Genomic DNA, 23,728 nt, shown 5'->3' on the forward strand with positions numbered 1-23,728 from the left:
TGTCAGTCTCACACATGATTTGAGAATAAATATCTGACTATAAATGTCTATGGATCATATATTATCAGTTTGATTTCCGCTGACACGCCGGGTCGTCTTTAGTCTTCTAGCTGTGAAACACATTTAGCGGCGCGTTGGGTTCTAGACGTTCCACTGCTGCACTTGCATGTCCGTACTGGGGGGAGTCTCCCTGAGTCTGATTAGGGACAACACACAGACACACACGCACGCACACACAGACACACACGTAAAAACACACAAACAAATCGAGGACGAATCTTGACTCCAAAGAGCGACTGCTTTGACGGGCAAGAGAGGGGAGGAGCCTTCTGGTCCAAAGAAGCAGGTCCTTCAGATCTTTGTCGTCAGTTAAAACAAAAGGAGCACACGAACACGAACACACACACACACACACACACACACACACACACACACACACACACACACACGTGCACAGATGCAGATATCCTTTTGATTTCGGTGAACTAGATGAGTTCTGTGGTTTGGCGAGTCTCTTTATGTGAAAAGTGTACAAGGAGAGTTCCCATGGTGCATTTTGGTTTGTCTGCGTGCATGTCTGTAGTGTTCAATTCTTGCATATTCAACGATATGCGTGCACATGGCTTGTTTCTCCGGGCCTGGCCCTGGCATTTGTCTGCATTCCCATTCTCACACACACACCAACACACACACTCCTCTCCTCCTCAGCATTTATCCGAGCGTAGCAGTGCATGCTTGCAAACGTGGGGGCAGGGGGGGGGGTCAAATGTTGTGTTCCAGCTGGCTGTTGTGGTTGGCTGTGTGCGGTGAGTTCTGCTCGTTGAGGAGGAGGAGCGTGGTCTCGTCCGGCCCGTTCTCCGATGCCACGGAGTCAGAGGCCAGGTACGTGACGGCGGTGGCGTTGGCGCTGGCGGGGGGGGTGGTCTGATCCAGGCAAACCGCGTTGTGGCCGCTCTCCGGGGACTGAGGCGTGCTGTCCAGACGGGACGCCATCAGGCCGTTCTGGTACTGAGCCCGTGTGATCTGACGGAGAGCGAGAGAGGGGGGGGGGGAGTTAAAGACAGAGATCACACACAACCAGGCTGCATTTACTGATGTGAGGTCATCACAACCGACCTTAACAAACTGCAGGTCGCTGAGGGCTCGCACGTAGAAGTCGGGGGTGTACTGCTGCGAGGTGAAGCTGTTGTTGAGCTGGCTGTTGCTGCCGCTGACGGAGAGCGACTCGGTCCGGTCCGCTCCGCTCAGAGACGCCGTCCGGTTCAACCCGCTGATGTGAGACGGAGAACGGAACTCTGCCCACACACACACACACAAACACAAACAAACAAACATATAGAAAAGGTTATTAGCTTCGGAAAGATCAAACTTCCATCCCGTCAAGGCGGAGTCATCGGTCTACAGCTACTGCTTCAAAGCCATTCGAGGGTTAATGGCTCAGGAATCAATGACAGACAGGATGCAGTGAAGGTTAAAATGCAGCCTAATAATGAATGAATGTGTCACACGGATAACGCACAACATTAAAACAGAAAACACAATATTAAACTTGAAAGAGGAACAGAGGCAAAGTGTTGGGGAGGGGGGGCACACAAAAACCAGTCAACGTTCAGCTCCAGCGTCACGAGCATGTGTTCACACCTTTTCATCAACGGACGCAGCAGCGACATGTTGCGTCTCTCACACCCAAAGACAAATGACTCACAAAATTTTCCAAACAAGCTGTGAGTCACTTTGTTTTTTAAAAAGATGTCGTGCACCAACCGGACTTGTTACTCACGTAATTAATCAGTGTTTGTATTGAATGCAGCGCAGAGCACCATGCAGAATGAGACCAGGCGTATTAACAGAGGTGGAAACAATATTCACTACTGTAATATTCAGCTGTAAGGGCTCTTATTTTGACAAAGAAAACAAGAATAAACTGTCTGAACCTTTAAACTTTTAACTTCCACTGTTCAGCCGACAGAACATTAATAGAGAAAGTGTTAATTAATGAATTCCTCAGTAACAACAACTCTCTACGTTAGGTGGAAGGTGGTTTATAGACAAATAATTAATTATAATATAGTAAAACGCAGTTGTAATAATACTTGCACTAGTAATTCTTTATATATACACAATTATTCAAACTAAAATGTCATTATTTCTCTTCAAATATTTTTATATTTAACATATAGTTTCTACAAATGCCACACAGTGCAATTAAACATAATTATTATCATAAATAACTGAATAATAGTTTTCGGTGTGGGCTGGGACACTTTTTATTTTCTAGCTTGATCCGAATTTGCAAATGCGGACATTAAAAAAAACCAAATATAAAATCCACAGATAGTTTTTGTGAATTATGATTTGAATTGTTACTTAAGTATAAAAAACACTGTGCAAGATCTGTATTGACAGAATGTTTGGTCCGAGTTTGTTAAATGACAAAGCCTTAGGGTTGTTGGCTCCATTTCCGATGACCATCTTCCTGATGTGACTCTGAGGTGATGCATTAAAATAGAATTCACGTTACGCAGCTAAATGGAATGAACAGGCGTGATTCATTACGAGTGACCGATACGACCAGTGGAAGGAAACAACAACTAAATGGTTATCTGTGTTTTTCCGTTGTCATATTGTTTAATCAGAGACAGACAAACACACAAAGCGCATATGACTCAATTATAATCAAACGTCTTGAATACATCAGCGGGTTTCTCTGGCTTTGGACATTTTGGATAATGCAAGTCCACAAGACATTTTCATGAAGATTTGTTATAGATCATATCTTTGAAGGGAGCGACAGCATCCAGGAGAAAATACTGGAGCTAACACAGTTTAAGGACATCAAGCAGGTTGAGTCTTTGACTGTTGAACTCTGGGTCTTAGCTGCCGCCTGATAATTCACTCACAGTCTGAAATTATTCCTTCAGCTTGTTATTTTCCACCTCTGCTCCAACCTAACAAAACCACGATGACTAACTTCCATTGATTTCCTCAAGCACACAGTTTAGTTCATGCTGATGTAAACCCAACAGATGTGACACACACACACAAACGCACACACACACCCACTTGCAGACTTGTTACCAGCTGTTTGTTATTACCCATAGGTCTGAGTCTTCCAGCAGGGGGCCTCAGTGAGTCATAGGAAACTGTTTTACCTGGACACGTCAATCACATTAGATTTCAGGGAATTAATCTATTAAATCTAGTTGATCCTGACTCGTCAACGGCTACTTTATCAGTTAGTGGTTAGATTTCCCTTAGTCATGAAAAACATCAAATAGTTTTGAGAGATTCACCGGAAAACTTTTCAAATTGATCTCAAGCTCAAAATCCCCGTTTTACTAAAGACTCTTGGTATTTATTTAGCTTTTCCAGATACAAGACGTTTTTAAACCTTTTAACATTCATGTTTCATAACCATGTTAATTTTGCTTCGGCTTTAAAAGATAATTTTTCAGTTTGCGTTTCCTAAAAGTGGAATAGTTGAAGTGTAAGTGCATTTTTTTACAGATATGGATTGAAATGTATTTTTAAATTTAAACAAACAATAAATAAATGTTTGTTGTGTACTCATGTTAAAGTAGTTGTAATCTCATATAAGGATTTTAAGTGTTTATTAATGCAACAATGTCTCAATTCTTACTTGTATAAGGATATATTTAATATTTTTATAGCTTTATTTTTTTTTTTCATTCTTAATTGTTCATACATCATCATCACAAGGAGTTACTGTTCTTCATAAGTATATTTATAAACACCTATATCTGCGAACAACTACATCCTGGTGTTTCACAAACTAACGAGGCAAAGCTAAGTGTCACCAAAACATAGAAACGTTAAATTTTCTCCTGATTGTTTTGTTTTGGTTGCGTTGGAGAAAGTGCTGAACCTCGTAGTAAAGTTTCCAACTGGATCTTCGTGACTTGAAAACAAACAAATCTCTACTTGTGCTCGGAGAGTTAGTTATTTTAAAAACTAAAATGGATGATGGGACCCAATTCCAACACTGAGATCTGGGATCACATTTGGAACTGGCTGCAGGTTAATGGTTTTTCTTGTTATCTCTAAACTACGTGTTGAGCTCTAAAAGACGACAATCAGAAGTTAAAGCTCTTTAGTCCGTTCAAAAACATCTGAAATATAAACAAAATATCACGGGCTGCTCTTCCAATGTCTCACATCTAAGTATTGATGTAAAACAGAGAAAGGTACAATTGTGAATTTATCCTGTAAAGAGGAAACAGTACCATCTGGGTCTCATGATTTTGTCCAATCCCTCTCTCTTCCTTCTTAGTCCCATGTGATCATTTCCTGTTGAGTTTGTGAAATCGGTGCTGACATTTTTGGCAGATATGCTCTTTGTTCAACACTTTACTTTGCAACATGCTTCATATCTGTGTAATCTCAGTGTTTGTTTACAGGTGACATCTACATTCACGGCTCTTATATTCCTTCAGTCCCCTCCAACAGACCTGAAAACCCAGAGAGTCTCAAATATTCTTATATTAGGGGCTGAAATTAAACAACTTCTGCTTTTAAATGACTTATTATTAATCAATAAAGATCACTTTGCAGATCGTCTTTCTAATAGATTAATTATTTAAGTGTCTCATCGTAAAGTGGTGTGTTTACAACTTACTAATAAACTTGAGGGCTCTAAAATGGATAAACTCTCATTTCGCTAACTTGACTTCTAACCTTCTTCCTTATTCCTTCTCTCATTAACTGTAGATCATTGTCACTTCTGCAGGAGTCGGATTTAACCTGGTGTTTAACAGCAACATGACCTCTGACCTCCACCTGCACGTGCGAGTGTCTCACCTGCGCCTCACTGCCATGCAAACTAAACCCTGACTGAACACTGAGGTTCAGATGAGTTGGTCTTTATTGAACAAAGAGCTTATTTACCCAAAAAGTCATCATGGGACTCTTTGCTGTGCTTAAAGATTAAAGCTACGTTGATCACATGGAGAAGAAGGCAGCTAGACAGCTAGACAGAAGTGCTACCCAGAATTCATTGCTCCAACGTATAGAAAGTTGTGCAAAAGAAGCAGTTTCCTGCCCTCTGTGATTAGGTGGCAGTTGATGAACAGATTTTTCTAATCGAGAGCCAGAACCCATCCACCCCCCCCCCCCCCCCCCCCACCCCCCACTCCGGAGCCCTGCCCATCCTCGGTGTTAAAGAACCCAGACATGCCGGAGTTTACCTGGCACCCGAGAGAACAGAGAAAACCTCTTAAAGGAGAGGTGGCGAGGACGAGGTGCAGCCGCTGGGAGGAGAGAGTGAAGGAAGGAAGGAAGGAGGACGGATGGAGGGAAGGAGGGAGGGAGTCAGTCAGACAGTGGGAGACAGAGAGACAGGTCTGCTTCCAGACTGGGCAACGACACACACAACACCGTGAAGAAATGCTGCTTCACTCAAAGACAGTGTTTGACAGGAAGTGAGTTTTTGGGGTAAAACGAGGCCGACGCTGGTGGAAAAGAAGGAACGTTGATAAACTGATAAAACAAAACGAGCACCAAACATTTCTCTCTACATGAAACACTGTAGAACTTTAAGGTGACAAAGACAGAAAAGGAAAGAGGATGACGGTGCATAAGCAGAAGGAATTTCGGAAATCCAGGACATGGCCTCCCCACATGTGAATTCAGGCAAAAGTTTGTATTATTTCTACAAGGGGAAAACACACTTTTAAAAAAAAATCTAGTTTTGTTTTTATACGGTAGAAAAGAACACAATATTTTCTTGGACTTTTTACTTTCTCAGTTCCCTTCTGAAAATACCTCAGTATAATAAGTGGAAATATCAAGAATAACGTGTTTTTTTTCCGTTATTACTTAACCTGTTTCGAAAGAAACAATTTTACCAGTGCATCTACACAGTAGTAATGTAACGTAATATTATGTAGTAGTTTCATATTTACTAAATAGTTCAAATTTATCAAGTTTATTCTCTTAATGAAAACACACACACTTCCTCTTCTTGTGGTTTTCTTGTGCTTCCCTTATCTTCACAAATGTCGTAGAATACATGAAAACCTCTGAAACACGGTGTGTGTGTGTGTGTGTGTGTGTGTGTGTGTGTGTGTGTGTGTGTGTGTGTGTGTGTGTGTGTGTGTGTCTGCTTGTGTCTGCGTGTGTGTGTTTAAGATGTGTCAACAAATTAAATGGATAAATAACTGGTTGTGTTACACGGAGCAGTGACATTTTAACAGATTGAAATTCTCTCTCTCTCCTTGTGTTTAAGCTGCAGCTGTTCTGTCTGCCTTCTACACTGATGACTGACAGCTGCAATAGTAAACTGAAGGTAAGAAAGCATACTATAAAAGCACCTTTATACTTATTGTCTAAAAGCTGGACGTTTGTGTCCAAGCTATCAGAAATGATATGTGTTGTGAAAAGGAAAGGAGCCATGTTACTGAAGCTGTATAAAGTAATAGGTTTTTTAAAATGTGAATAAAAGAGGACCTTTTTTTCTGTTTGGTTTGTTATAATTTAAAAAGATTATATTTTCATTCATTAGAATGAACTGTAACTGACTAATAAATGTCCCTAAAGACAAAATCAGGAGAAGCAGGAAAGTAAAAGAAAAGAAAAATATTTTTCTAAAAAAATGTGACCTGATATTTCCTTAAGTGTTTAATAGTTTACTGGAACAATATCATTTTAAATTTCTACCATCCTTCTGACATTAATGGCTGCAAAGTTATCTACCATTCTGCCACTAGGTAGCAGGAGAAGCATCTGTTTGAGAGGAGAGGAGGAGATGAGGAGACGAGTTGAGATGAGAGAAACAAGAGGAGAGGAGGAGAGGAAGAGGAGTGATGGAGAACCTGAACTCACCTAGTGTTGGAGCACTGAGCGCCATCACGCCGTAGAAAGAGAAAGGTCCGGTCTCAAACTTCATGTTCTCGGTACCAGCCTCCACTTCCACTCGGCCCTGAGAGCAACAACACAAACAAACACGGACCACGTTAAAGAAGTTCTGCAAGTACACTTTTCATGCATCTGTACCTAAGTTCTTTTCCCTTTCGACTCCGAAACATTTTTACAAAGTAGTATGCTACACGTTCATGTTGAGTTTTATATATTTTTTTAAATTAGACAATAGCAAGAGGGGGAATTTATCCAATTATAGCGGGCAGCTCACATTAGACCCCGCCTCCTGCAGCAGGGTTAGGGTTGCATTCAGGAATACAATCAGCAGGTACTTGTATTTTCAATACTTTGAGTATATCTAAAAGCAAGTGCTTACTTACTGCTATTCAAGTAGAAGAAGATTATTTTAAAATGCCACAGATAGTCCTGAATAATCTGCCAAATAATAAATTGGTCTAACACCGAAAACTTTCAGAGAAAAACTAGTTCTGCCATGAAACCCTGATTTTAACTTTTATATAAAATTGCACTGCTTGGCCTCTAGAGGGCGGCACAGTGTCAGGTGCCAGCAGATCTGTGACAGTCCTGCATCAGCAGTGGGAGGGGACATGTTTACTTTGGACTTAATCTCAATCTAATATTAACCAATGTGAATCAAGGTTCACTAGTTTTAAATGAAGTAGATGAGGCTGTGAGAGTGATGTGAGGAGATGAGGTTAAATCTGAGGTCACATGTCAGACAGACGAATAAAGCAGGGAGACAGACGAGAGGACAGGGTGGACAGGGAGGACGAGAGGGTGAAGGAGGCCTCTGTGTTGGTACAGACAGTTGGCCCGAATCTGCCCGCTGGAATGTGTGAACTGCAGCAACAACACAGCACAGCTAATCCACACGGTCATCCCTCCTTCCCTCCTTCCCTAAATGACACAAACACATCAAACAATCTTGACTGTTTTCTGTTCTGTGCACGTTTCTCTTTAAGACGTCCTGTGGTGAACTGAATGAAGTGAGCCGCTTCCATCACGAACGCTGCGCTGAATTAACTTCACAACATCTCCCCGCGGCTCAGCAGCAAGCGCTCAGCAACCGCTGTCAACAGTGATCACACCTCAACTCGTCCACGCCGCCGCGCCGCCGCTAATCTGCAGCTGCAGCTACCGTCAAGGCAGAGGTGGAGAGTTTGGAGCCATTTATTTCAATCAGACCTGAACAAATTCCCCCATGTTTACCTTGTTTATCACGTTGTAGAGGGGTTCAAAATAACATAACCCCTTATTAAACTACATTTAAAACTGCAAGATCCAGATTTCTATTTGGATCAAAATACACTCACGCATGGATATCAGCCTCTAAAATATGGAGTTTCATGGAAATCCATTCAATAGTTGTTACGGAATCCTGATAACAAACAAACAAACCAACTAGACTCTCATTTCATCTCCTTCCTCCCACACGGCCCAACAATTCCATACAACTCAGACAAGCTGCTCTAAGGTTTTCAAACCCACAGATATCAGACCCCTAAATATATTATTTCCCGTCAAGACCTATGAATTATTCCCTGGGAAAATGTTGAGTGAAAAAAAGAGCTCCCTTCCCTGATTCATCCAACTCTTCCACCGAGTTTCAGGGAAACGTGTTCAGTAATATTTGGGGAAACAACAAACAAACAAACAGGACAGTGGTTGAAAACAAAACCTGGAGGTAAAGCTAAGGAACATGTGCGCTTCATGTTTCTGATCTTGCATATGCTCATAACAAAGTGTGATTTAGTTCCACGCCTTCAGGCCTGCTTCATTAAACCAGGGTGTAGCACCTGTCTGTCATCGTCATTATCACCCAACGTCCAACTTATCAGGACTTGTACAACACATACAAGTTTGTTCTGTAATCGCACACATCAATAAAAAGATATGAGTGCATGTGATAATGCAACGCAATTGTTTAATATTTAACTACCAGTTATTTATACTGCTCAATCTAAACATGGTTTTAAAATAACAAACATGTTCTCAGATCACAAATTGATGTCCTCAAATAACAAATAAGTGGAATTGTTTGCCTCCACCAACCAGTGCAGCAGCTTCAGTCTAGAGACATTTTCCCATTCATATAGGCAAAAAAAAAGTTTCCTGAGGTCACAGTGACCTTGACTGTTGATCTCCAAGTTCTTATCCGGCCATCACATGTAAAGAAATTTCTTTGTGTGCTCTTTATACATGTGGTTTAAAAGAACATGAGGACAACGTGACCTTGACCCTTTAACCTTCACCCACTGAAATCGTATCAGTTCCTCTTTGTGTCCAAGTGAAAGTTTGTCAGAATGTGAGGGATGGACAGACAATGAAATGACACTTCAGATTGCTGGGATGTTTGATTTCGTAATACTACATGTGTCCACCTGCAGAACGAGAGGTTCTCAGCAGCGTGACGTCTTCATTTGACCCTTGAGATGAAGGTTAAAGCTCCTTGGTTCCGTCGCCAGCTTCCTGCCACTTGTAACGTATCGGCAGATTGGGAAAATTGCTAATCACCTGCCAACATATGGTCGAACCCTGCATGTGTGAGCAGTGCGCCTGGGGTCAAATGCTTAGACCTGAACCACGTGCACAAACTCAGACATGAATAGAAACAGAGGGAGGCTCCGGTCAAACCTGTTCTCCCAAACTGGCATGGTGCAGCCTGTCAACACTTATGGAAAGATACTGGTACAGTGGGCTTTTATCAGAAAACAGGCTTTGAGCGTGCACATCAAACACTGACTCATACAGGTGAGGATTCTCATTTCTTAACAGTGAGAGTTTTACTTTTACTGCTAATGTGATGTCATTGTTAATAAGGAAAAGAATGCTACCACTGCATTTAATAAAACTACCGGTAGTACAGGTTTCACTAAAGATATGAAGTTATAAAAAAACTGTATATTTGTATTATTTGCTATGAAAAATACGGCGTTACTATTCAGGATTTTTGGAAATAGGAAGTTAATATATTATGCCAGTAGAACACGACCTTGGGGCTGTGTCCCAGCTTAACGATCAACAGGTGTCTGTGTGTTTGGTTGTGTGTGTGTGTGAGAGACGTGAACTGTAGGTGGGTTTGGCCGGAGTTCAGGTTTGTGCGTTATGACTCATCAACAGCCTGTGAGAGAACTTTGTGTCCCCGCTGACGTCCCTAGCCGACATATGTTGTTTTTTTTAAACACACGTCGCTCTTTCTCGCCTTGATTGATCAATTGCCCTCCAGTGCCAGAGAGGAGGTGCACGTGGAGTCAGGAACCACAGAGGAGCAGTCGAGCTTGTTTAAGGCCTGGAGGTAAATAAAGTTGTTTTATGAAAATAGGAGGAAGACAGTAAGTCCTGATATAGGGTCCGTATAAAGTATCATTCTTGTTTAATAGAAATGAGGACTTATCTTTATACTTTTTGCCTTTTGATTAAGACGATGATATACTGAACACTTGTGGAAAACTGTGATCACAGACTTCAAACAAGCCTGATTAAGTATTTTAGGCAGGTTATTAAAAATACTCTTTGGTGGCGGTGTGTGTGTGTGTGTGTGTGTGTGTGTGTGTGTGTGTGTGTGTGTGTGTGTGTGTGTGTGTGTGTGACAGGCCTCTGTGTTTAGTGGTTTGTGACCATGTGTCACAAAATGAACCACTGACTTCAGTTAATGGTTGATGTCAGTTCTGTGCAAAATCACGGAGTCACTTACGCAGCACGCACTGTGAGTCAATGTAAATTCAAACCATCTCTGACTCTCAAGTCTCAATGGTGTGAGGTCTCACACACACACACACACACACACACACACACACACACACACACACACACACACACACACACACACACACACACACACACACACACACACACACACACACACACACACACACACACACACACACACACACACACACACACACACACACACACACACACACACAGGATATGTTTATATAGTTGCTCACAATTCTGTGATTGTCCAGAAATGCAGCTACAACAATAGTATTTATAGAATAAACCACCAGGCACAGAAACCTAATTTGGTTTGTTTGGACAAAATAAGCAAACTGAGGACATCCACTAGTCACTGGCCAATTATTCAATAATGAAAATGACCACAACACCAGAAACCAGTTTCTGGTTTTTTTTAGACATAGGTCAAGAAAATAAAGTAAATCATTTCTTTTTTGGGGAATGAACCATTGTGCACTATGGGAGGAGACATGGTTGTCTCCATCATTTCAAAGGAACCAGGCTCAGTTCCCTTAACATCAATGTGACCTTAGAGGAGGAGAAGACACTGTCTAGAATCTTTCAATAAAAACTTACAATATCTAGATTTGACCGTCACCTAGAAAACATCATACAAATAGCGAAGGAAAATGTCGTAAATATTAGTAAAGATACTTTACAGCCGAATATTTTTTTCTGACAGAGTAAAAGTTAACGAAACCCCCAATTAATTTAGTACAGGGGGGGAAACATCCCACATCTCTTTGGTCCAGAATTGATCTCATTTAAACATTTCCCAAGATCATGAGCAGGTTCAAGTTTCCACAACCATGATCTGATCCCGACACTGTGAGAATCACAGAGCATCTTTACAGAGGCATGAATCACGCTGCTCATAAACAAACAGCCTGTCGACAGACAGAGAAGATCACTACCATGGAAAAACATGCACACACGCTATAAAAGGAGTGGAACAAGGACACTGAATTATCTGTATCTCATGTTTTTATTTCTCATGATCTCTCCTCTCTACAGGACTCAGTGTTGGAGAGTCACAGCGAACCTCCCGTGTCCTGTTCACAGCATTTCCCAGCATTCAATCTGTTACTCGTACTGTGTTCTCACAACGGGAGCAGCCATTCTTTAAAGATGATGTCATGTCATGAAGTAATCATTCCTACCATATAATCCTAAATACATTTTTCGCTGAAACATCGTGCCTACATTCCTGAAAAAGATACTGGGAAAAATGTATTTCTGATCCACGCATGACGTCACTTCTTCATCATGTCTCTGATTAAATTACATCATATTACTAGGAATAGTTTTCTGATGAATGAGATATGTTGATGTTATGTCATGTTACACGTTTGTGCCCTATACAGCAGCCAGTCATCCATCTTTATATAGTGTATGTTAGGATTAGGTTTTTGTCGACCCCTTGCCCTTTGACAGATCAGCTCAGTCTGTCTTTATTTAGCGTTCCTCCTCATCAAATATGGTCTTCTATAGTACAAAGAATGTAAAATACATGTCTCCACATCACGCCCCGTGTCCACATCCTGGCAGTGACTCGTACCTTTTCACCTGGGCACAGAGTTGCCTGTACTCCCTCCACACCAACGCTCATATAAAAGTATATGGATTTTCTTTTTAAGAATCAATAAGCTGTTGTCACACATCACAACTAACTACTGTCAAAACCCTCCATTTCCTCCATTTACAAACGAGCCCTCCTGGAATGTGAATTTTGTTTACAGAACTCTGACTTTTACACAAGCCGACTCCTCAAGGGCTCGTGGAAAACTCAAATTTATGAGGATATGAATATTTCTTTCAGTTTAAAGAGTATATGACAATATGTAGGAGCACAGGATCCATAGGAAATAGTGCATCTAATGTGAATGATGATACAGCTCCGAGAGCAAAGCAGCATTTTGTGAGAACAGAATTTTTTTTTATTTTTTTTTTTTAATTTTATTTTTTTAAATCCGACTGAAACTCAGAGGATTTTCCATAATCAAACTCTCTACACCAAACTATTAACGTCTCCCGGCTCCAGCAGGATCTCTCTCTCTGTCACACAAAGCAGCGTCGGAAAGTTTCCCTCTCTGTCATGCTGACACTAAATGCCTCCCCATACAAATAAAGGGTCCCAGTGGATTATGCCACATGTGGGGTCTCCGTGACGCCGTCCGACCTCCCACGGGGCGAAAACCCCACTAAGACGAACGGCGAGGAGAAAGCTGAATCCCGGATTATCTGACTTGGTTAATGACTGTTTGGGGACAATGACAGGACTGACGTGTGGGAAGTGAATGTGTGTGATTAAGACAATGGAGCGTAATTTTTCCCAGCCAGTGGGATTCAAGCACACGTGTACATGTACACAGAGCAGATACAACAAACGTGCAGAGGCGGCGTCAGTGACTTTTGTGTGTTTACAGTGTGTGAACATACAGAGGGAGGTAGAGACTGTGTGTGTGTGTGTGTGTGTGGGATTAGTGTATTGACAGCTGACTGACTGTAGGCGGGTAGTGTGTCCTCCCCCCTCTGCCCACATCTTACATAATAGGGATCAATTAGTGGCGTCCTTCAGGACAGAGTCACGTCCCTCCTCCATCACGCCCTCTCAGCTGAAGGTCACAGCTGTGGAAACCTCGCCCTCTCTCCGTCTCTACCGTCTCACGTCAGCCTGGCACTGCACCAGCTCTGTCTCTTTAAAACCTTAAAGTTGACGACTAATCTCCTCGCAGAGTTAATTGACTTTAAAACCGTCGACACTTCCAAACTGTTGCTGCTGCGATAACAACGAAGACTCAAGACTTTTTAAAGCTTTTCCTCAAGCACCTGGTCTCAATATCTGTCAATAAACTAAACGTTAAAGGAAACACATCTTGCTTTAACCGTGTTTCCTTCCTCAAGTGTAATATAGTTTTATTTGTTCATGTAAAAGTTCTGCAAAGTTTAAAAGTCCATTGTGAAGGGGGAGCACAGAAAACACTGCTCCTCCTCAGTCATCTGACGATGCAGATTTGTGTAAAATTCGATTTTTACCTTGCTTTCACCATGTTGGTGTGTATGTGGGAGTGTTTAGGGGGATGTTTTAGACTAGTGTGTGTGTGTGTGGGTGCATGTGGAAAAAAACAAGAAATCCAAAACAACTTCAATCTGAATCCAGTATGAGTCAAACCTACTTTCTCTCTTTCCTGAGACAGCAGCCAGAGAAACTCCCAGAACCCAACAGATGATAAACAAGTAGCAGTGTTATTTCATACCTGCAGGATGAGGACGAAGTAGTCCACGGGTTTGCCCCTCTGGTAGACGTAGTGATTGAGCGAGCGCTTGTCGCTTTCGTTAAACTTGATCTCCTGGATCACCTCGGGGTGCCGCAGCATTCGCAGCAGCACCTTGTCGGAGATCTGCGACGGGCTGAACAGGGTCACCTCTGAAGAGAAGAAGAGAGAGACCTTTTCATTAGCTTGAAACTAAAGATCATAAACTGTGAATAAAGATAAATGTCTCCACTTCCTCCCAACTTGGACTCAGAGTCTGTGTCGTACAGATTCAGGGAAGAAGCCGTGGAAGTGAGGATCCACCGATACATGCAATCATGACATTTCATCTTGTTTTGTTGGATCAAATAAATAATCATAACCAAACATACAAGAAATATGAACATTTGAACACACTTTACATATATACACTGACATATTCTGTGGATACTGCAGTCCGATTTTAATACATATATTCCATTAACACCTACTGACATTTTTCAACCACTTTGCCAATAGGATTTTATGACTCTTATTACTTTTATTATTTTAGGTGGATTGGCTGACGCCCAGCAGCGATTCAGACACTTTCTCATTGATGTGGTTGAGTGTAGTACTAGATATAATGTGTGTGATTCATACATGATGTTGATACAACAGGCAAACCGATAATTAACGGTGAGCAGAGTTTAACAAAACATTAAACGTAAACACAGTGAAATAAATAGACAGTGGGTGAATTAGTGTTAGAACTTTCAGATGCATTTAAAGAAAGATCAGTTCTTTGTCAGGCTAATGGGAAATTGACTTTAGTCTGGACTGGTTCTGAAAAAAGTTTTTCTTTCAAAAGCTTTGATAACTGAATATATATAATTATTTGCTGGTTTCAACTTGATAGCACTAGAACACTGAACACACAGTGATGATGATTAATGTGCATTACCCCCTTTAAAAAGGTGAAGAGGTGAAATCTGTTTGTTTTTCATACATTTCTCAACTGTCGGCCTGTTGTAACCAGAGCTCAGACATAAGTGGCTCGGTCTCCACCCTAACGGAAAACAAAGACTCCAGCATGCAAACAAAACCCTTTGCAGTGCACAGTGAGAGGTGAGGCACATGAGTCCAGTGCTGGAATTCAAAATGGATGAACTGACTTGACAACTGCGCTTCAGGCATCAGTGGAGTAAAGATCTGACGTCAATGTTGAAAGATGTAAGCTTCGATGTGCAGAACAGACCAGGATCATTGGACATAGAATTGAATGGAATACGTTTCACAGCCTATTCATGTTTTTGTTTTTCGGATTGAGAATAAGAAAATCTACGTGTGCTATGGCGCGTTACATTAATCTGGAACACTTGAGTCAGAGCCCAGTGATACTTAAGATGTCTCATGTCAGCGGCAACAGAAATCAGACCCAAACATCTAAAAACAGCTGGGAAGTGATCATTCATCTGAACAAGATAAACAAGGAAACAGTAACTTCCTGGTCTGGAATGCGTGACCGACCAAACAGAGCCTCTAAAAAAATGAAAAAGTGAATTCCTGTGTAATGATTCGAGTAAGAAAAATGAGACCAACATCCTGAGAAAGAAAACAGAAACAACGTAAGCAGACACTGACGTAATGCCTGCAGAGGAAGACTCTGGCACGCTGCTGCACCACGGTGTCTGTGAGATCTGGGAAGTGCTAGGTCACGCTAGCAGCGGCTAGTGCTAACTGCCTCTGGCAGAGCGGATCAGCCAACGCTCGCTAAGCAGACACCGCAACACGTTGTGGAGCGTGGCGGCGGCGGCATCACATCCATGCAGCTGGCTGGATTCCAGCGTCTTCCTGTGGCGGGAGGCGCAGGCTGGAATGTTGCATGGATCAGAAATAGATCGTCCAAATAAACAAACATAAGCTCATCGCTGTAATGGACCAGCCTCGGTTGTCAGATGGAAGCATGAGAGAATCTGCAGCAACATAACTCAGACATATGTTCAAATGTATACTTGACCTACAGCTTACCTGCCCCCCCCCCCCATTCAGTGCTTATGCCGAAAAGGTCCCGAAGATAAAACACACACCTGTAGCCAGGAAGCGATGAGCAGCGAGCAGCAGCTGAGGAGAGATCTTCACATTCGACTCATTCTCGTTCTTGAAGGCAGAGAAGTCTCGCTTATTCTTATTGGGCGCCACCTTTTTCCTGGTGCGGTTATCAGCTGAGAAGTGAGACACACACACAGACACACACAGTTATTCATTAAAAAAGTAAACTTAAAGTTGAAAAGGTTGATGCACTGGGAAGAACCTGGATTATAGTGGTTTTACAGCAGCACAGTGAATCATCTTGGTTGTTCTGTGTTGGCATGCATCTTACATATACAACAACTATAAGATAACGAATAATAAACTAATGAAATATCTAACATGAGGATGAAAACATCTTTATCTGCATTGCAGACTGGGCGACTGGCCCGGTGATAAGACCTGATAAACAAAGCAAAGTCAAACTCACTGTAAAGGTCCGACTCGTCCAGAATCTCTGATTTGATGATCTCCTCGATCACGTCCTCCAGGGTGACCAGGCCGCACACTTCGTAGAAGGGATCTCCCTCCCCCTCGTTATTCACCTTCTGCACAATGGCCAGGTGGGATTTTCCTGAGGGAGACAAACACAAGCGGCTTTACTTCATTTATTCATTGATTCCTTCCACTCACAAGCATCTAAGTATAAATGGAGAAACCTCTGTCTGTCTGTCTGTCTGTGTCCTTTACAGAAGATGTGCATCATAAAAACAGAAGAACTTCAGTAGAATTTACAGCCAGAAACTCAACTGCATGATATCATTGTATTTTGCATTGAATGTTTCTTACTGCGTTAAAAAAACAGTGACAGACTGGTGAGAATTTGAGATTTTTTTTTACTTTTCTTTTTGTTTGAACACTACATCAACCAAAAGCATAACTTTCCAGGCGGGTCATTAAATCATCAAGATTCAATTTAAAAGTTCATAGTAAAATCAAGACTACTCTTCAGTCATCCTGGTCTAATATTAATATTAGAATATTAAATTAAACCTCCTGTGGTAGAAGATTTTATCCGCATTCATTCACATCCAAATTTTATCCACCCTGAAAGGCCAGGTTTCAAAACGTAAAAATGACAGGTCAGAAAGTAGATTTTAAGGAGAACCAGTCAATAAAAACACAGAACGACCCATGAAATGTAAAGATAAAGTCTAGAGTCTCTGTAAGTACTCCCTGTCTGTTTGTCTGCCCCCCCCACTTCCCATCAGGGAGGTTATGTTTTCATCGCTGGTGTTTTATTTGTCTCTTGGTTTAACAGGATTACACAAAAACAACGGAGCTCAGACAAATTCTGTGTTAGGATGTGATGTAGCTTAGGTTAGATTTAACCATTAAATTGTGGTTCAGATCTGGATCAGGGGGCAGAACCAGGATTTTAAATCACTCTCTTTATGGTTGCGTGATATTCCGAGGGAATAAGATAAGATATGAAATCCTTTATTAGTCCCACAACAGAGACATTTACAGTATTACCGCAGCAAGAGTCAAAAAGAAATCAGTAAGTAATAAGTTCATAAATTGTATTATATTAGGGAACTGTATGTGTGTGTTAGGCCTTAGTGGACATTTGCGCTCCACTGAGTGACATTCAGGTTGAGACAGATGCTTCCTGTCTGTAATGTCATCTACAGCTACTGTGACCCCCCCACACACTGATTCTGACATTAACTCCTGTTTCCGTTCTGCATCTTCCCTACAGCAGGTTAGAAACCATCACCGTTTGCACTCTCTCCAGTTGAAGTTTCAACACACGACATCTCACACCCACATTGCAGAACTCGTAAAGCTGCTGTGACTCAGGCCAGAACTGCGCGCTGCCAAGCCCCTTAAATCACGACAAACAATCGTATCGTGTTGGATTCCTGTCCCACAACGGTTCTGTTCTAACATTAACCCATCTGCCCACACGCTCTGCTTGCACCACAAATAGCCTGTTAATGTGTACAGGTCATTAGAGCCGGGGTTGGGTCTGGACTTTGGTCGATGAAGTGTTACTGTACACACAAACACACACATTCTCCACATGACAAAGCCTTGACAGTGCAGGGAGACGCCGGTGAGCGCTGAGTTCAACCTGCTGATGCTCTGAATTATTAACGATGTTGCCACAGCGAAGCACTCGTAGGATATAACGGGTCCGATCCCCGACTGCAGTTCCTTCCTTCTACCCAAACACAGGGAGCACATGTAGAGATGCACATGCAGGCAACTGGTGCAAATGACCTTTTGTGTCACACACACACACACACACACACACACACACACACACACACACACACACACACACACACACACACACACACACACACACACACACACACACACACACACACACACACACACACACACACACACACACACACACACACACACACACACACACACACACACACACTAAGTGATTGGATTAGAGCAGGTAACGGTGAGGGAGTCGATTTGATTCCTAAATATAGGAGGAGTCGTCTTCTGGTCGTGCAAAACAGCGTCTGTGTTACTACCCAGACTTGTTTTCCGCCTGTGCCCAAAACCACCCAAGCTACCGTGGCGCGATAGAGGATGAAACAAAAGAGAGGAAGAGGTAGAGACAGCGAGAAAATCACAAAGGTCCGTCGACCATCTTTGTTTCGAAAAAGAGACGCAGATCAATGGGATTCACAAAGAGCTCACATGATCACCAATTAAAAGAAGACCAAAGGCTTTAAGTGTTTTTGTTCTGTGTGTGTGTGAGACTGTGTGTCCTTGATGTCTGCCTGCATGCCCTGGCAAAGTGGGCGCCACTGGCACGACGACACACACACTGACACACACACACACACTTCATACACTCCAAACAATCTCAGCTTTGACATCGCTTGGTTTAACCACACGACAACAGCTGAAGGAACTTCGAGGGAATCCATTTCCCAGCATGCAGGCTTTACTGGGGGAGTCTGTGATGTCAGGACATGAGATCGCTGAGTGGGCAGAGGACGTGATGTTTATTTAGTCTGGATGCTAACGTCTCCAGAGGAAGCAGCAAGGCCGAACATTCATCGCCATGACTAAATAACAAGGCAACAACATGAAGCGTCAGGTCATTTTCAGGTCGTTTTATCAAGTTCGTCCAGAAGATCTGAGGACCTGAATAAATCCCTGATGTTTTTATTTAAATAAAAATTTACTGTGTTTATATTATTAATCTCATAGTGCTCTCATGTACAACTGACTTATCCTGCAGTGATTGTGACTGTTAGTTGACTTAACCATAGCATTTTATTGAATCGCCAAAAATTATTGTTTTATGACCTTTTCCCTTGTATTACTGTATATGTATGCATATTTATTTCATTCTTTCTTTCAATGTATTAACTCTTCAATGTACCCTCTGCACCATTGTAAATGAGGGCCTTATTCCTCAATGTGTTTTCTGAGGCTTAAATAAATAATCAATCAATAGTGGGAACTCAATAATATAAAGGTTTCTGTAATATTGTAAGATCTCAGCACAGTAGGTATAGAGTTCTGACAGAGATAACGAGTCCGTGCTGCCGTTCCCTCGTAAGAGAAACTGAAAAGTTCCAAGATGAGTCTCCAATGTCCAGTTTCACCACAGATTACAAGAATTACAGGAGGAACATCTGTCTACAGTGTCCCACAGACACAATGTCTCAGAGGACATGTATTAACAGATTATTGTTCATTCCGCACATGGAATCACTGTAGCAACGAAAATAGAGCAATCAAGTAATGGAAAAGGCACTGAGTGTACACGCATGTATGTGTGTGTGTGTGTGTGTGTGTGTGTGTGTGTGTGTGTGTGTGTGTGTGTGTGTGTGTGTGTGTGTCCCTGTGGTGCTGAGTCAATATTTCAGAGGAAGTACGACCCCATGGGACATACTTACCCCCAGTTACTGGAGAGTCAATTTAGAGTCTGTTGACTTCTTCAGAGCATACACACTAACTAACACACACACACACACACAGACACACACACAGACACACTAACACACACACAGACACACAAGCAGGGATCACGGAAGTTCAGCCAAGTGCATGCTGTTGTTTGCATTCAGTGTCTGACCTACGTCAGCTGAGTCTACAATCGAATGTCACCCAGCTCCTGTGTGTGTGTGTGTGTGTGTGTGTGTGACTGTGTGTGTGTGTGTGTGAGATCTGCTCATCACACAACATGAGATCATGTGAGTAAGTCGCTGCAGCACGATCACCTCGGGCTAACGCACACGATACAAACACAGCTGTCACTAATCAAACTGAGAATCTGACACGACAGATTATTATTTTTGCTGAACTTGTCTCAGTCGTTCCTCCTCACACTCTGAGCTGAGGTGACAGTCGATTCTGTCGGCGCTGCTCGACTTTCTCAGATGTTTAGAATCCTCACCTCGGAAGTCACACATTGAGGCTCAGTTTATAGATCTACATCTGAGTTATAAATACATATTATCAACTGCTCTCCACTTCCACCCTCCATCCAGAAATACAGCTTAAATATCGGAGATTATTGGAGTTCGTTCGATTTTCTCTACAATGTTTTTTTGGATCATTAAAATACCAAATTTCACACCTTTATTCCTGTTGTAGTGTCCATGTTTTAATGTTACGTCGCTTCTTGAACATCTCTTCATGGCACAGCTGTGATATTTGTATGTCGCGTGTGAGTCGCACAGACTGACAGATTGTGGTAAGAAAAAGAAAGGGAAAGTAGAGAGGGACAAACAGACACACAGAAAGACACAGTTCAATTCCCGAACTGCCCATGATGTATCTGCCTTCACAGGGAGAAAAGACTGTGGTCACATGCGTCACGTGATAAGATCCAAAATGCATCTTCAATGTGTGTTTGGGACGTTCACGCCTGAGAGCTGTCCATCGGTGATTAGATCACTCAGGACGAATAACAGGGAGGGAGAAGAGATTTGAGAACTGCTCCGTTAAACCAGTGTCTCTGAACCCGGATTAGAGGAAAACAGCTGAGACAAAACCTTCCCACTCATTAGGGGATGATGAAGATGATTCAGAAGAAAATAAATTCCAAACTCCGTTCAGTACAAAACCTGGTACCTTGGCAGGGGGGGGAAACGGAAAACTCAGATTCTTTCACAATGTGACAAACAGTGTGAGAACAGAGAAGAGCGAGGAGCACAAACAGGAACCGAGAAACACGCTGACCTTTGTTACCAACACTCGACGCTACCGAGCCACTGACTGCAGCGAACACACACATCACAGCATGTTCACTCCCAGATGAACAATAATTCAACACAAAAACATTCCCAGCATTTCTGCTTCCAGCTCTATGGGTCGACTCCTTTCCGCTCGTTTATAACCGGCTCATGTTTTTAATATGTGTTCAACTTAATCCATGAAATTTAATAAGTGAGCTTTTCTCACTTTCAAGTCATTAATTGAACCGAATCCATCCATCGCTGTTTTTTTTTGCACATGCACGGATAATCCCAGTAGGTGGGTGACTTTCCCGGTGGATTCTCTGGCCTGTGGCACTTCCGCCACCAGCCCGAGCGCCGGCCTGTTTGTTGACATGTTACATCAACAACAAAAAAAGACGAGTGTGGCGGCGGAGCGATGGGTTCTGTATGGGAAAGGAATGCCACACGCATACCACCCACGCACAAAACACAGCCCACATATCAGCAGCGGTGGCCACAGCCACCGACGGTCAAACATGCTGTGAGGGGATTAAACAAAGACGCACGCCTGCAAATATGCATGTGCAAGCGCACACTCACACTTGTGTAAAAACAGTCCACACACACATGCACACACACACACACACAAAGGGTTGTTGTGCAGGAGTGGTCAAGCTCTTCAAACCTGTTTTTCCAGCTAAGAGTGAAGGGCCATGCAGATCGAGTTACTCTTAAAGGACAGTGAGGCTGGAAAGTCACAGTTCAAATGGCTGAACTCTGCTTTGTAGATTAATTTCTAAACGTTAAGTAACACAACCACTTCCTAGCATCTCATAACAGTATCCTCACCAATGCCATGTCAAGGTCTGGGCGTGTTTTGGTGAGTAGGTGCTGACAAAAGCATGAGAGTGGAGCTGAAATATAAACCATAGAGGCTATCCCACACCAAGACAATGCCCAACAGTGTGTCAGTGTCACATGGTACGAGCTACAAGAGGGGTGTGTGTGTGTGTGTGTGTGTGTGTGTGTGTGTGTGTGTGTGTGTGTGTGTGTGTGTGTGTGTGTGTGTGTGTGTGTGTGTGTGTGTGTGTGTGTGTGTGTGTGTGTGTGTGTGTGTGTGTGTGTGTGTGTGTGTGTGTGTGTGTGTGTGTGTGTGTGTGTGTGTGTGTGTGTGTGTGTGTGTGTGTGTGTGTGTGTAGTTTATTTGACCAAGCATTACACTGCCAGGTATACCCAATAATTACGAGGAAGGATAATAAACAAACAACCCTGCAGTACCAGCACCATGGTCTTGATTAAAAAGAATAAGAAGACGACTATAGCTGAAAAGATGATGAAATTAATATCCATAAATCAGTGGACAGATAATGTATCAACGTTTTGGGAATTAGTAAATAGTTCGTTGACGTTACTGGACAAATGTATGTTTAAGAAATTCAGTTTACAATCATATGACCATGGTGAAGAAGCAGGAAACGTAACAACATAAATGATTGAACAATTGTCCATAAAGTCCTGATAACTGCACAAGTTTGACTCCCCCCGCCTGCCCCTCCACTGACTCGACTTCCCACGTCCTTCTCAAGTTCCTCTCACTTGCCTCTTAGCATCAGTTACCATGGTGACGGCCTCCAACAGAGTCTGTGTGTGTGCTTCCAAAGATTCCTTTAAACTCTGCTCTTTATAATGTGTGTGTGTGTGTGCTCAACATCCTTTTCAGCTCCAACATCTTGTGACATTTCAGATGGACTATGAAGTGACCTTATTAGATGGCATGAAAATGTAATGTCGCACTGACTGGCATATGAACATGTGAAACCTTCAACATTAATAAAGTATTAATAAACAAACAGCGCCCTTGAAGTCAGAGGAATGCAGCGTAACAGGCAGTTAAGTCACTGGACTGACTTCAACATGTCTGTCCCTACGTCCTCGATTAGACTTCACCAGCGGACGACAACTGGAGAACCCACAGGTACAAACGGGCACAGCAGCAATAATATATGTCGCGCAAGATCACCGAGCGGAATAACACAGCTTGTATTTTGAAAAGTTGTGAAACGAAAAAAAGGTTGATTGCTTAACAGACCAGAAAAAAGAATAAAGAAATCCTGTCCATCATAGCCCACTTTTCCAGTTATAGAAAGAAAGCAGCAACCAGCATCACCACCGACCAAGTAAACAGGTTTACAACGGCTGCACACGTCCATATAAAAGAGGGTGTGGAGTAAGATCACTAACATTTACTAGAATTACTCCTCTAGTTCCTCTTATAATAAAGAAGTATGGAGGGGCGCAGCCGGCCATTAGAAGCACTGAGGTTTAAAGTCATGCACGCTGGACATCAGGCATGATTTAAAAAACACACAAACACAAGTGAACCATGAAGTCACGAGAGGGACACGCACTGTGTCAACACACGGTCACATGCTGCAGCCGCAGGTGCTGTGTGACACTGGTCCTCATTTCGGCCTATGAGACTCATGAGTTTCTTACATTTTCACCAGTATGGGATCAAATGGCAAAAAAAACACCCGTTAAAAAATCTTTTCCTTTTTCTCCGTTTGCGCTTGTTGTGCCTGTTTTCATTCATAGTGGAAACCAAGGAGAAACAGCACA

General features: G+C 42.4%; 1 protein-coding gene across 1 annotated transcript in view; it reads right to left on the reverse strand.

Annotated features, from left to right (window-relative positions):
• Nucleotides 1-410: 410 nt before the first annotated feature.
• The window catches only part of LOC133001750 (metal transporter CNNM4), a 32,254-nt gene continuing 8,936 nt past the window's right edge, over nucleotides 411-23,728 (reverse strand). The window contains exons 2-7 of the mRNA XM_061071428.1: nucleotides 16,390-16,533; nucleotides 15,959-16,093; nucleotides 13,893-14,062; nucleotides 6,841-6,937; nucleotides 1,117-1,295; nucleotides 411-1,023 (exon numbers count right to left, since the gene is read on the reverse strand). Of these exons, the coding sequence (XP_060927411.1) occupies nucleotides 763-1,023; nucleotides 1,117-1,295; nucleotides 6,841-6,937; nucleotides 13,893-14,062; nucleotides 15,959-16,093; nucleotides 16,390-16,533 (986 nt within the window). The 3' untranslated portion in view covers nucleotides 411-762. The remainder of the gene's footprint in view (nucleotides 1,024-1,116; nucleotides 1,296-6,840; nucleotides 6,938-13,892; nucleotides 14,063-15,958; nucleotides 16,094-16,389; nucleotides 16,534-23,728) is intronic.

This window comes from Limanda limanda, chromosome 5 (assembly GCF_963576545.1).
Source record: "Limanda limanda chromosome 5, fLimLim1.1, whole genome shotgun sequence".
NCBI lineage: Eukaryota > Metazoa > Chordata > Actinopteri > Pleuronectiformes > Pleuronectidae > Limanda > Limanda limanda.